Raw genomic sequence first — 12,629 nt, forward strand, 5'->3', positions numbered from 1 at the left:
GGGTACTGCGCGGGCAGAGCTCTGGCTGGGGTGTGTAGAACCACCTGGGAACTCAGCACCCTGGAAACCCTACTGGGCGATTCGCGGATGAGAGCAGTGGCCGTCCCCAGGCCGCGCGTCCCGCCCCACCCCGGCCAGCCGCGCACCTCGACCCCGCCCCCTGGAGCCCGGTTCCCCCGGCAGCAGCCGCCGTACGCAGTAAGCCGATCCCTCCCGCCGGCCGCTGCGGCGCGCAGCAGTGCGCTAGGCTGCGGGCCCCGGCCGCCGAGGGCAGCATGGCCGGGCCGGTGCAACTGACGCCGGGTTCGCTGGCCCTGGTGCTTTGCAGGCTGGAGGCGCAAGAGACTGCGGGGGGCGCGGAGGAGCCGGGCGGGCGCTCGGTATTCCGCGCCTTCGGCGAGCCAACGCGCGCTGCTTCTGGAACTTGCGGCTGGCGCGCGCCGCCTCGCGGCTGGCCTTCCAGGGCTGGCTGAGGCGCGGGGTGCTGCTGGTGCACGCGCCTCCCGCCAGCCTGCAGGTGCTTCGCGAAGCCTGGTGCCGCCGGGCGCTGCGCCCGCCACGCGGCTTCCGCATCCGGGCGGTGGGTGAGTGCGGGGCCCGGAGGGGAGGGCCCCCCGCGCGAGTTGCGGGGATAGAGCCATGGCCGCGGGGGCGCGTGCAGCCGAGGGGTCCGCTTCAGGGAGCGGGATCCGGCTGTGAGGGTGGTGGGGGTGAGGGGTTGGGAGGACAGATTGAAGGGCTGCTTCCTAAGACTTTCCCTCCTGTTGGGACACAAACTTCGGGCCCGCAAGGTATTTCTGGGAACTGCCCTGGGCCATCTGCAGGGTGTCTCCATTCAGCTCTTTTTTGTTTTGTTTGTTTTTTGTTGTCTTTTTTTTTTTTTTTTTGGTCTTTTTGCCATTTCTTGGGCCGCTCCGCGGCATATGGAGGTTCCCAGGCTAGGGGTCCAATCGGAGCTGTAGCTGCCAGCCTACACCAGAGCCACAGCAACGCGGGATCCGAGCCGCGTCTGCGACCTACACCACAGCTCACGGCAACGGCAGATCCTTAACCCACTGAGCAAGGGCAGGGACCGAACCTGCAACCTCATGGTTCCTAGTCGGATTCGTTAACCACTGCACAACGACGGGAACTCCTCCATTCAACTCTTTCTGTCAGTGGAGTGCACAGGTTTCTGTTAGGAAGAATTTTCTACTTGGAAAAGTGATGTCTAAGGAGAGAGGTTTTTGTTTTGCTTTGTTTTTTATTATTTATTTATTTATTTATTTTTTTGTCCTTTTGCCTTTTCAAGGCCGCTTCCCACGGCATATGGAGGTTCCCAGGCTAGGGGTCGAATTGGAGCTGTAGCCGCTGGCCTACACCAGAGCCACAGCAACGCGGGATCCGAGCCGCGTCTGCAACCTACACCACAGCTCATGGCAACGCCGGATCCTTAACCCACTGAGCAAGGGCAGGGACCGAACCCACAACCTCATGGTTCCTAGTCGGATTCGTTAACCACTGGGCCACGACGGGAACTCCAAAGGAGAGAGGTTTGAGGCCTGCGGAGTCAGGAGACAGGGGCTCTATCTCGGCTCCAGGGGGGGCGCTTAGGAAGGGTACACTAGGGGCTGGCCAGAATCTACCCATTGTGAACTGGCTGCTGCCTTTTTTTTTTTTTTTTTTTTTTAATTGTAGACTTGGAGTGGACAACGGGCCATGGTTTTCATACCGTGCTGTTCTGCGTGGTGTGGTGGTCTTGGTTCAAGGGCCTAGGGGAAGTTTTGGGGTCATTAACTGCTAGGGAAAAAGAAATAACTAAGATTTCCCCTCGTGGCACAGCAGAAACATCCAACTAGGAACCATGAGGTTTTAGGTTCAATCCCTGGCCTCGCTTAGTGGGTTAAGGATCTGGTGTTGCTGTGAGCTGTGGTGTAGGCCTCAGATGCAGCTGGGATCCTGTGTTGCTGTGGCTGTGGTGTAGGCCGGTGGCTACAGCTCCCATTGGACCCCTAGCTTGAGAAACTTCCATGTGCCTCGGATGTGGCCCTAAAAAGCAAAAATAAATAAATCAATAAATAGCAAGTGGCGCTCTGGACTGATCTCATCCCATTAGCTAAATGGAATTCCTCCTTTCCAGTCTTTTCAGAGAGCCCGTTTGTTAGGAGACAGACAGAAGGTTTTTGCTTGAGTGAAACAGCGTCTCATTTGAGAAGTTAAACCATTACACCGCTGAGTGGTCTCTGTCACCCACCACTACACTCAGGTGGGCGTCACCTCCCTGGAACAGCCTGGTTGTGTCGGCATTTATGTGGAGTTGTGAGGACCATTTGATGGTGAGCTGTTGACAAGTCACCAGTTGTTCCAGCCCTAAATTTTGACTCCTACCAAAGAACCCCTCTCTTAGTCCATAAATCCTCCTCCTTGTCTGTTTGAGGAGAGGAGCAGCAAATAGAAAACATTTATTGTAGTCCCCAGGGGTAAGGAGCATGAGGCACTCCATGTTGCTCATCATCTGCTCAGAAACGATGTCCCCACATCCGAGGCCAGTGAGGTCAAACCTTGGCTTCTTCCCTCCATGCGTCCAATTCTGTGTGTTACATCTACCCACCCCCATTTTTCCTTCCCTTAAGAGCAAAAGAAGAGCCCATTTGCAAAGCCACCTACACCTGCTTCATCTCCTTTGACCTGCAGGAATGAGTGAAGAAAATCCATTTCTGGCTTTGATAGCAGTGGACCAAGTAGCAAAGCCAAAATTCTTGAAGGAGAAGGGGTCTTTCAGACAGGCCGGATGAAATATTCTTTTCATTTCTGTGACCTCGGATTTTCTGGTTTGAATTAGCGGTTGCATTCTCTGGCTCCCCACCCCCTTTCAAAGGGTGAGCATAGAGTATACGGCAGAGAGGGAGTGGATGAAGTTGGGGTCTAGACCTGAGGGTGAAATAGAGTGGGTTTGTGCTAAGCCAGAGGCAGCTGCGATGCCGCTACCTTGTGGTGAATGCTAGTTCCTAAGTTGGTCCTGTTTGCTGCCATCTGAAAGATGAAGTGGACAAAGTGAACATGTTGCTAGGTTCTCTGATTATCCATCTACTAGTAGTGCTGCCTCATTGCACAATTCTGAATGTGATGGACACTGTATTCTACCGTGGCTTGAGTCACTCTGTGGCCCACTGGTTCATTCCCTGGCCCGGTCACTTCTGCATGCTGTGGGGGCAGCCAAAAAAAAAAAAAAGGAATTTGGACTTTAGCCATAATTTGTGTACAACCACCTATTAGGACATTTTGAGGAGAAAAATAGGGAAAGGTCTTGTGTGTGTGTGTGCGTGCATCTTTTTAGGGCCACACTCATGGCACATGGAGGTTCCCAGGCTAGGGGTCAAATTGGAGCTGTAGCCACTGGCCTATGCCACAGCCACAGCCACAGCAAGGCCAGATCCTTAACCCACTGAGAGAGGCCAGGGATCTAACCTGTGTCCTCAAGGATGCTAGTCAGATTCATTTCCCTGGACTCCAGGGAAAGGTCTTATTTGATGCTGATAAGTAGGTGCACATAGGCAGGGAGATTTGTTTTGAATAGAGTTGATAATTACTAGTCTAACTTGAGAGTCTCTGGGTCAGATCAAAGGTGAGGAAGTGTCAAGGTAGCTCTGGGCCTTCTCAAGAGTCCCAGAAGGTGGTGAGGGCAAGAGAAGCTGACTTCTCCCAAAGAAATTGAAAGTTTCAGTCCGTTTGCTTTCCTGAATCTGGGAGTATTGGCTTCCGGAAGGAAAATTGGTCTTCCAGGAAGGCGAGGGAAGCACAGCTTTACCCTGTAGAAGGTTTTCACTCCATTCTTGCTGTTTCCGTGTGGAAAAGGGTAAAATGCTATTTTAAAAAGGGGCAGGGGGACAAAGAATCAATTTGGTCAGATGCATTTGGTCTCTTTACTGTAGTTGTTTTTGGTTTTAAAGGCTCATGTACTCCTACGTAAGAGCACTTGGACACAGAGCGTAGCTGGCAACTCAGACAAGATACAGGGAGGGGAAGAGGGATGGCCATCTGCTTTGTAAACCCACTGTGCTCCACAGGGTCTTCTCCTGGGCTTCTGGACCTGGGGCTCATGGAGGCGTCGGAAGATACGAGGAAGGAATGCACTGGCCAAGCAGACAGGAGTGACAGGCCTGAATTTCAGACCTGCAGGAGTTTATGTTTTCTCCATGTTTTTGTTGCTGTTTCTTTGCTTCTTCACTTTTTCTACCCCAGCTGTTCTCTGCTAAGAAAAGTAGTTTCCAGGCTACCAGCATTTCCCTAAAAACGGGGACAGAGGATAATTGGAACTAACACTTCTTTTGTGCTCTCGCCTTCTGGTGTTTTCTGTTTTTTGTTTGTTTGTTTTTAATTAGCAAACAACATTAACAAACGAAAGGGCTGTAAGCTCTGGCAGCTGGAGGCAGTCCCCTGATTCCCAGGCTGAGCCACTGCAGGTGGTAGGGGCGGGGACACCTGTATTTGTTTGGGTTGATCCGTTCTTGCTCTGAGACTATACCCACTGGGGAGTTGAAAGCCTCCCAGGGTGAGGGAAGGAAGGCCACTTGGCCAAACACATTTGTTCCCTGAAATTTATGGCTGAGGTAACCCTACTCACTCACCCCAAGCTTGGCCTTTGATCTTTTTTCATTGAATGAAAGTAAAAACAAAAATACCTGGAGTTCCCGTCGTGGCGCAGTGGTTAACGAATCTGACTAGGAACCATGAGGTTGCGGGTTCGGTCCCTGCCCTTGCTCAGTGGGTTAAGGATCCGGCGTTGCCATGAGCTGTGGTGTAGGTTGCAGACGCGGTTCGGATCCTGCGTTGCTGTGGCTCTGGCGTAGGCCAGTGGCTACGGCTCCAATTGGACCCCTAGCCTGGGAACCTCCATATGCCGTGGGAGCGGCCCTAGAAATGGCAAAAAGACCAAAAAAAAAAAAAAAACCTGTGACCTTTTCAAAATGCTTGCTTCATTATTGTATTCGTATGCTAGGTCCTGCTGTAGTTTTTTTTTTTTTTTTTTTCCTATGTTTTAATGCACCTTTTATTCAGAGTTGTGTGTGCTCGGGGAGAAAAGAGATTCAGCCTGTTTATTTCATATCCACCTCAAGAGGGAATAGCTGAGTGGGAGGCTCTGTGCTGGAAGCCAGCTGGTCCACACACACTCTTCTCCATCCCATAGTGACACGTGGGGACACTGCAAGGGCTACCTTGGGCTCTTAGTTGGGCAAGAGTTCCCTGGTGTGTGCTTTGGCAGGTACTGAAAATCAGGCAGGTCAGGCTGGTGAAGGGGAGGGGAGGGGAAGGCCTTCCCACTGCTCCCCATGTCTTCCTGCCTGCTCCCTGAAACATCTCTAAGAGGTATCAAGGTAAGATTTACAAGTGCCCAAGAAGAGTAGGGACCAGTCACTAATGTATGCTAGGTGTACATTTCGGAATCTATTCTGGGATCTGTTTGGGAGAAGAACAGCTCAGGGGTGCCTGGTGCTGGAAGGTACAAGGGTTGGGAAGACATCTGAAATGTTCTGACTTATCCTCATCTGATTTGGGGAATGGCTGGAGGAAGCGTGTAGAGATGGTGAGGAGAGGGAATGGTCCAACTCCTATTCTGCCTTGTTTCTCTCAAGTCCTGGCATGAGTTGGCAGTAGGGCATCTTGTGGAGTTTAGTAGCTAAGGGTATTTTTTATTTCATTTTTTAAAATTTTATTGACGTATAGTTGGTTTACAATGTTGTGATCATTTCTGCTGTTCAGCAGCGTGATTCAGTTCTACGTGTACACACATCCATTCTCTTGCAGATTCTTTTCCCGTATAGATTATCACAGAATATTAGGTAGAGTTTCCCAGTGTTATACAGCAGGTCTGTATATCTCATATGCCAATATGAGATATACATTCCATATATCTCATATGCCAATCCTAAAACCCCAGTCCCTCCCCTCCCCCACCACCTATCCCCTTTGGTAACCATAAGTTTTTCAAAGTCTGAGTCTGTTTCTGTTCTGCAAATAAGTTCATTCGTATCCTTTTTTAAGATTCTACATATAGGAGTTCCCGTCATGGCGCAGTGGTTAACGAATTCGATTAGGAACCATGAGGTTGCGGGTTTGGTCCCTGCCCTTGCTCAGTGGGTTAACGATCCGGTGTTGCCGTGAGCTGTGGTGTAGGTTGCAGACTCGGCTCGGATCCTGTGTTGCTGTGGCTCTGGCGTAGGCCGGTGGCTACAGCTCCGATTCAACCCCTAGCCTGGGAACCTCCATATGCCACGGGAGCGGCCCAAGAAATAGCAAAAAAAAAAAAAAAAGATTCTACATATAAGTGATATCATATGATGTTTGTCTTCAACTAATTCACTTAGTATGATAATCTCTAGGTCCATCCATGTTGCTGCAAATGGCATTGTTTCATTCTTTTTAATGGCTGAGTAATATTCCATTGTATATATGTACCACATCTTCTTTATCCATTCTTCCTTTTTTTTCTCTTTTTTTTTAGGGCCGCACTCAAGGAATATGGAAGTTCCCAGGCTAGGGGTTGAATCAGAGTTGCAGCTGCCGGTCTACACCACAGCCACAGCAACGAAAGATCTGAGCCATGTCTGCAACCTACACCACACCTCACGGCAATGCCAGATCCTTAACCCACTGATGGAGGCCAGGGATCGAACCTGCATCCTCATGGATACTAGTCGGATTCGTCTGCGCTGAGCCATGATGGGAACTCCCTTTATCTGTTCTTCTGTGGATGGATATTTAGGTTGCTTCTGAGTCTTGGCTATTGTAAATAGTGCTGCAGTGAACATTGGGGTGCATACATCTCTTTGAATTACGGTTCTCTCAGGAACTAATGGAATTTTTAAGGTGAAATTTACATGTAGTGAAATGCATGAATCATAAGTGTGGTATTTGATGCATTTTTCAAATAATATACATACGTGTAACCCAAATTCCTAAAAGGATTTAGAAGATTCCCATTACCCTAGAACATTCTATCTTGCCCCATCCCAGTCAGCTCTGCCCCACCCTCAAAAATAACTGCTATTCTGACTTTTTAAGCCATAAATTAATTTTGCTTGTTCAAGAGCTTCATGTAAATGGAATCATATACTAAGTACTCTTTTGGGTGAGGATTCTTTCACTCAGCTTCATGTTCCTGAGATTCATCGCTGTTGCATTACCATTTATTCCTTTTCATTGCTGTAGCTCCAATTCATTTCATTTTATTAATATACCACAGTTTATCTGTTTACTTTTATTTATTTATTTATTTTTTTGGTCTTTTTGTCTTTTTAGGGCTGCACCTGCAGCATATGGAGGTTCCCAGGCTAGGGGTTCAATCGGAGCTGTAGCCACCAGCCTACGCCACAGCCACAGCAACTCTAGATCCAAGCCACGTCTGTGACCTACACCACAGCTCACGGCAATGCCGAATCCTTAACCCACTGAGCAGGATCCCATTGCTTATCCACTCCAAATTATTTGGTTATTTTTTAAAATAATTTGTTTCTCCTGTTGAGATTTTCAGTTTGTTCATTACAAGGATGTTTTTTTTAAAATCTTTCGGCATAGTTATGCCAGCTTCTTTTAAAATCCTTATAATTCTAACATCTTAGTCATCTCAGGATTGGTCTCATGGTCTTTTCTTTTGCATGAGCCACATTTCCCTAGTTCTGTATTGTCTAGTAGTGAGAATCATATCTTTGACATTCTGAGTGATATGTTGTAGAGACTCTGGATTGTAATGTTCATCTGTAGAGTCTGATTTTTTTTTTTTTTTGGTCCATGCCTATGGCATATGGAAGTTCTGGGGCCAGGGATTGAACGCACACCACAACAGTGATCTGAGCCACAGCAGGACAATGCTAGATTCTTAACCCACTGAGCCACCAGAGAACTGTTTGTTTATCAAGCGGTTAATTTGGCTGGGCTCAAATCTCTGAACTTTTATCTCCCCTGCAGTAAATGGCAGCTAAAATCTCTTGAGTTAGACCGCTTGTGCCCTCTGCAGCATAGTTCATAGTTCAGCCAAAGCGTCCGGTTGAATTTACCTGCAGAATTTGGGGTTCCACCTCCATGGCTCAGTCCTTTCCAGTATCCCTTTCTTGATGTTTTGTAGCTGCTCCATAGTGGCCTTAGATTCTCTAAGGTTTTAAGGAATCCTGGCCTGGCTCCTAATGGGGGCTGCACCTAGGTGAAGAGCTATAAAAAATGAGAAACTTAGCCATTGCCGTTTCCTTCCAGGTGGACCACCCTTTCAATTTCTACCTGATTTTGGTTGCTTTTCGGTACCTTCAAGTAAAGGTTTTTATATTTTCTCCAAAGTTTATGGTTGTTATTTGCAAGAGGGTTGGTCTAGTAGGATTTTGTCCACCATTATTAGAGTCAAACCTCATTAATGAATGTTAATTCCTGTCTTTTCCTCTTTTAAAATGTTATGACTGGGAGTTCCCATTGTGGCTCAGCAGTAATGAACCCGACTAGTATCCATGAGGACTCGGGTTCAATTCCTGGCCTCGCTCTGTGGGTTCAGGATCCAGCGTTGTAGTGTGCTGTGGTTGTAGGTTGCAGATGTGGCTTGGATCCTGTGTTGCTGTGGCTGTGATGTAGGCCAGCAGCTGTGGCTCTCATTCGACCCCTAGTCTCAGAACTTCCGTATTCCACAGGTGCAGCCCTAAAAATAAATAAATAAATAAGTAAATAAATAAAATGTCATGACCATAGAGAAACTAATGGTCATAACAAGATCATTGACATTTATTCAATCACCAAAACAAATGCCTCTGTTTTAGCTCTTCCTTCTCCCAGACAGATCTCCAGTCTTTTCTAACTTGAATATCCCTTTTCTCCTGTTTGGTGGTAAGCTGGAATAACTCTGCCCGTTTTGCAGAGAGGAAATGGAATCAGGGCTGGGATGCGGCTCGTGTTGCTTAGGTTTCTTGCCTGCTTCTCTCTTTACCGCCAAATCCTGCAGGGTTCCCAGGAAGGCTCTGGTGTTTTCCTCCAGCTACCGCCCCCGCCCTCACACTCCCTCTGAGGCTATCAGATTCCCACCAGGCCTTTGGTCGACTCCAAGCCCTGGGAAATGGCAGAAGCAGCTGCTCTGAACATGCCCCGGTTCTCACCTCCCTCCTTCCTACCCAGGACCTTTCCAGCCATGTTTTTCTGGCTTTGTTCTGCCAGATGTTGCCTTTTACCTTATTCTGTGCAGGGACAGCTGAAGGGCTCAGTCTGAAAGAGCCAGAGGGCTCACAGCAGGGTGGCTTGTGGGCATGCTGTTGTTTTCAAGCTGGATGGTCTGTACGTAGGTAGCATCTTGGGAGTTAATGAGTATCCTTGGCTTCCTGTTTTGATTTGGCAGTGAGGGGATGAGAGAAGACACCTCTAGCTGCTGCCAGGTAGCGAGTGTTCTCCTTGCCCTTTCTACTTCACAGAGTTGGCATCAGGCTCAAATGAGATCCCATCTGTGAAATACTTCATAAAGTACAAAGTACAAGGACCAAGAGGTCTTTACATTTATTTATTATTATATCTTTTTTATCTTTCATCAATGTTTTCAGTGTACAAGTTTTTCACTTTCTTAACATAAAATCCTTAGGAATAGATTTAATTTTGATAGAAACTATATAAATGGAATTATTTTCTCTTTTTTTAGGGTCACACCTGTGGCATATGGAAGTTCCCAGGCTAGGTGTCGGATAGGAGCTGCCGCTGCTGGTCTATGCCACAGCCACAGCAAAGCCAGATCCAAGCCATGTCTTCAACCTACATAGCAGCTCATGGCAGTGCCGGATCCTTAACCCCCTGGGCTGGGCCAAGATCCAACCTGCATCTTCATGGAGACTAGTTGGGTTCTTAACCTGCTGAGCCACAACAGGAACACCTATTTGTTCCATATTTTAGATTCCACTTATGATATCATATGGCATTTGTCTTTCTCTTTCTGACTTCACTTAGTATGATAATCTCTAGTTGCATTGGTGTTGCTGCGAATGGCATTATTTTATTTTATTTATTTTTATTTTTATTTTTTTGTTTGGTCTTTTTGCCTTTCTCTAGGGCTGCACCTGCTGCATATGGAGACTCCCAGGCTAGGAGTCTAATTGGAGCTACAGCTGCTGGCCTATGTCACAGCCATAGCAACGTGGGATCCAAGCCTCATCTGCAACCTACACCACAGCTCATGGCAACTGGGGATCCTTAACCCACTGAGCAAGGCCGGGGATCAAACCTGAGCTCTCATGGATGCTAGTAGGGTTTGTTAACCACTGAGCCATGACAGGAACTCTGGAATTATTTTCTTAATTCCCTTCTCATGTGGTTCCTTGTTAGTGTATATAAATGCAGATGTTTTGTTTATTTTGTTTTTTGGCCGCATTCTCAGCCTCTGAAAGTTCCTGGGCCACAGCAGTAACAATGCTGGATCCTTAACCTGCTGAAATACCAGGGAACTCTGCAACTGATTTTTGTATGTTGATTTTTTTGTTTGTTTTAGGGCTACACCTACAGCATATGGAAATTCCCAGGCTAGGGGTCAAATCCAAGCTGCAGCTGGTGGCCTACACCACAGCTCACTGCTGGATCCTTAACCTATTGAGTGAGGCTAGGGATCAAATCTGTGTCCTCTTGGATAGTAGTTGGGCTAGTTACCGCTGAGCTACAACAGTTGTATCCTGCAACTTTATTGAACTTGTTGATTCAATCTAACAGTTTTTTATGGTGTCCTCACAGTTTTCTGCATGTATGATCATGTTATCCGAAAAGAGATAATTATACTTTCCAATTTGTTTCCATTTTATTTATTTTTCTTGCCTAATTACTCTACCTAGGACTTCCAGGACTATGCTGAATAGAATGGTGACAGTGGGCATTCTGTTTCTGATCTTAGCAGAAAAGCTTTCAGGTTTTCCCCATTAATTATGATGTTAGCTGTGGCCTTTTCATGTATGGCCTTTATTAATTTGATTAAGGGTCATTTAAGGTAGTGTTCATGGATTGGAGAACTTAATGTTTTTATTTTTTAGAACTTAATATTTTATAATGTCCATATTACCAAGTGATCTATAGCACATTCCCTGTTTGGATCTCAATGGCAACCCTGAGTAACCAAAACAATTGTGAAAGAAAAACAAAGCTGGAGGTATTGGAGTTCCTGTTGTGCCTCAGTGGGTTAAGAACCCAACTAGTATGGGTTCAGTCTCTGGCCTCACTCGGTGGATTAAGGATCCATTGTTGCTGTGGCTGTGGCATAGGCCAGTGATCATGGCTTCAGTTTAACCCCTAGCCTGGGAACTTCCATATGCCTCAGGTGTGGCCCTAAAAAGACAAAAAAAAAAAATTGGGACAAGAGCTATTGTGATTTTTTTTTTTTTTTGGTCTTTTGTCTTTTTAGGACCACTCCGTGGCATATGGAGGTTCCCAGGCTCCGGGTCCAGTCGGAACTACAGCTGCTGGCCTATGCCACAGCCGCTGTAATGTGGGATCTGAGCTGTGTCTGTTACCTACACCACAGCTCAAGGCAACACCAGATCCTTAACCCACTGAGCGAGGCCAGGGATCGAACCTGCAACCTCATGGTTACTAGTCAGGTTCGTTAACCACTGAGCCACTATGGGAACTCCCCTACTGTGATTTTTAAAAGAATTTCACAAGGGACTTCCTGATTCTTTATTAACCACTAAAGAAATGGTGCAGAGCCAGAGAGGTGCCTTGCAACAACAAGAAGGAGGTGTTTCCACTGTGGCACAACCAGATCTATAGTGTCTCTGCAGCACCAGGATAGTAGGTTTGATCCTTGGCTGGGTAGTAGGTTAAAGGATCCAGGACTGCTGCAGCTGTGGTGTAGGTAGCAGCTGTGGCTTGGATCTGATCCTGCCTGAGAGCTCCATATGGTTGGCCCACAGGGTGGCCAAAAAAGAAAAGAAAACAAGATACACATTTTCTCCCAATAGATAATTTTTTTTTTTTTTGGTCTTTTTAGAACTGCACCTATGGCACATGGAAGTTCCCAGGCCATGGGTCAAATTGGATCTGTAGGTGCAGCCTACACCACAGCCACAGCAACTCGGGATCTGAACCTCATCTGTGACCTATACCACAGCTCATGGCAACTGATATCCTTAACCCACTGAGAGTGGCCAGGGATCAAGCCTGCATCCTCATGAATACTAGTTGGGTTCATCACCACTGAGCCACGGTGGTAACTCCCAACAGATAAATTTTAAAAAGTTGTCATGTAATGAGCTCAATACTGCAAAGATCTTAGGCAAGCAGTTTCTGTGTCCTCATCTGTGAAAAGGTAGCTGACCTAAACAGTTCTCTGCATAACAAAAGCTTAAAGTCTGACTTTCCTTCTAGTATAGTTTGGCTAAAACTCCAGGGGGTCTTTGAAAGTCTTCTGATCTAGGACACTTGTGAACTCAAGGGAAGTCGAACTCTACTCCCCTTTCTAGAAATTTCCGTTGTCGGGATGGAATGGGGGCAGTTGAAGTGTGTCATGTGCTCTACATCCAAATCCCACAGCTTTGGAGCAGAGCAAGCATGGTGACTGCCATTTATAAGGGGTGGATTGCAGGATCAGAGTGCTGGGGAAACTGCCCCAGGGTGCATGATTAATATTCTTCAAACAGCCCAGACTCTGTCCAGAG

At 47.2% G+C, this 12,629-nt stretch overlaps 1 protein-coding gene across 1 annotated transcript in view; it reads left to right on the forward strand.

The window, feature by feature from the left end:
• The first annotated feature begins 218 nt into the window (after positions 1-218).
• Positions 219-12,629, forward strand: part of STOX1 (storkhead box 1) — a 57,154-nt gene continuing 44,743 nt past the window's right edge. Inside the window, 2 exon segments of the mRNA XM_047761859.1 lie at positions 219-393; positions 396-584. Coding sequence (XP_047617815.1) covers positions 276-393; positions 396-584 — 307 coding nt within the window. The 5' untranslated portion in view covers positions 219-275.

Source organism: Phacochoerus africanus, chromosome 15 (assembly GCF_016906955.1).
Source record: "Phacochoerus africanus isolate WHEZ1 chromosome 15, ROS_Pafr_v1, whole genome shotgun sequence".
Taxonomy (NCBI): Eukaryota; Metazoa; Chordata; class Mammalia; order Artiodactyla; family Suidae; genus Phacochoerus; species Phacochoerus africanus.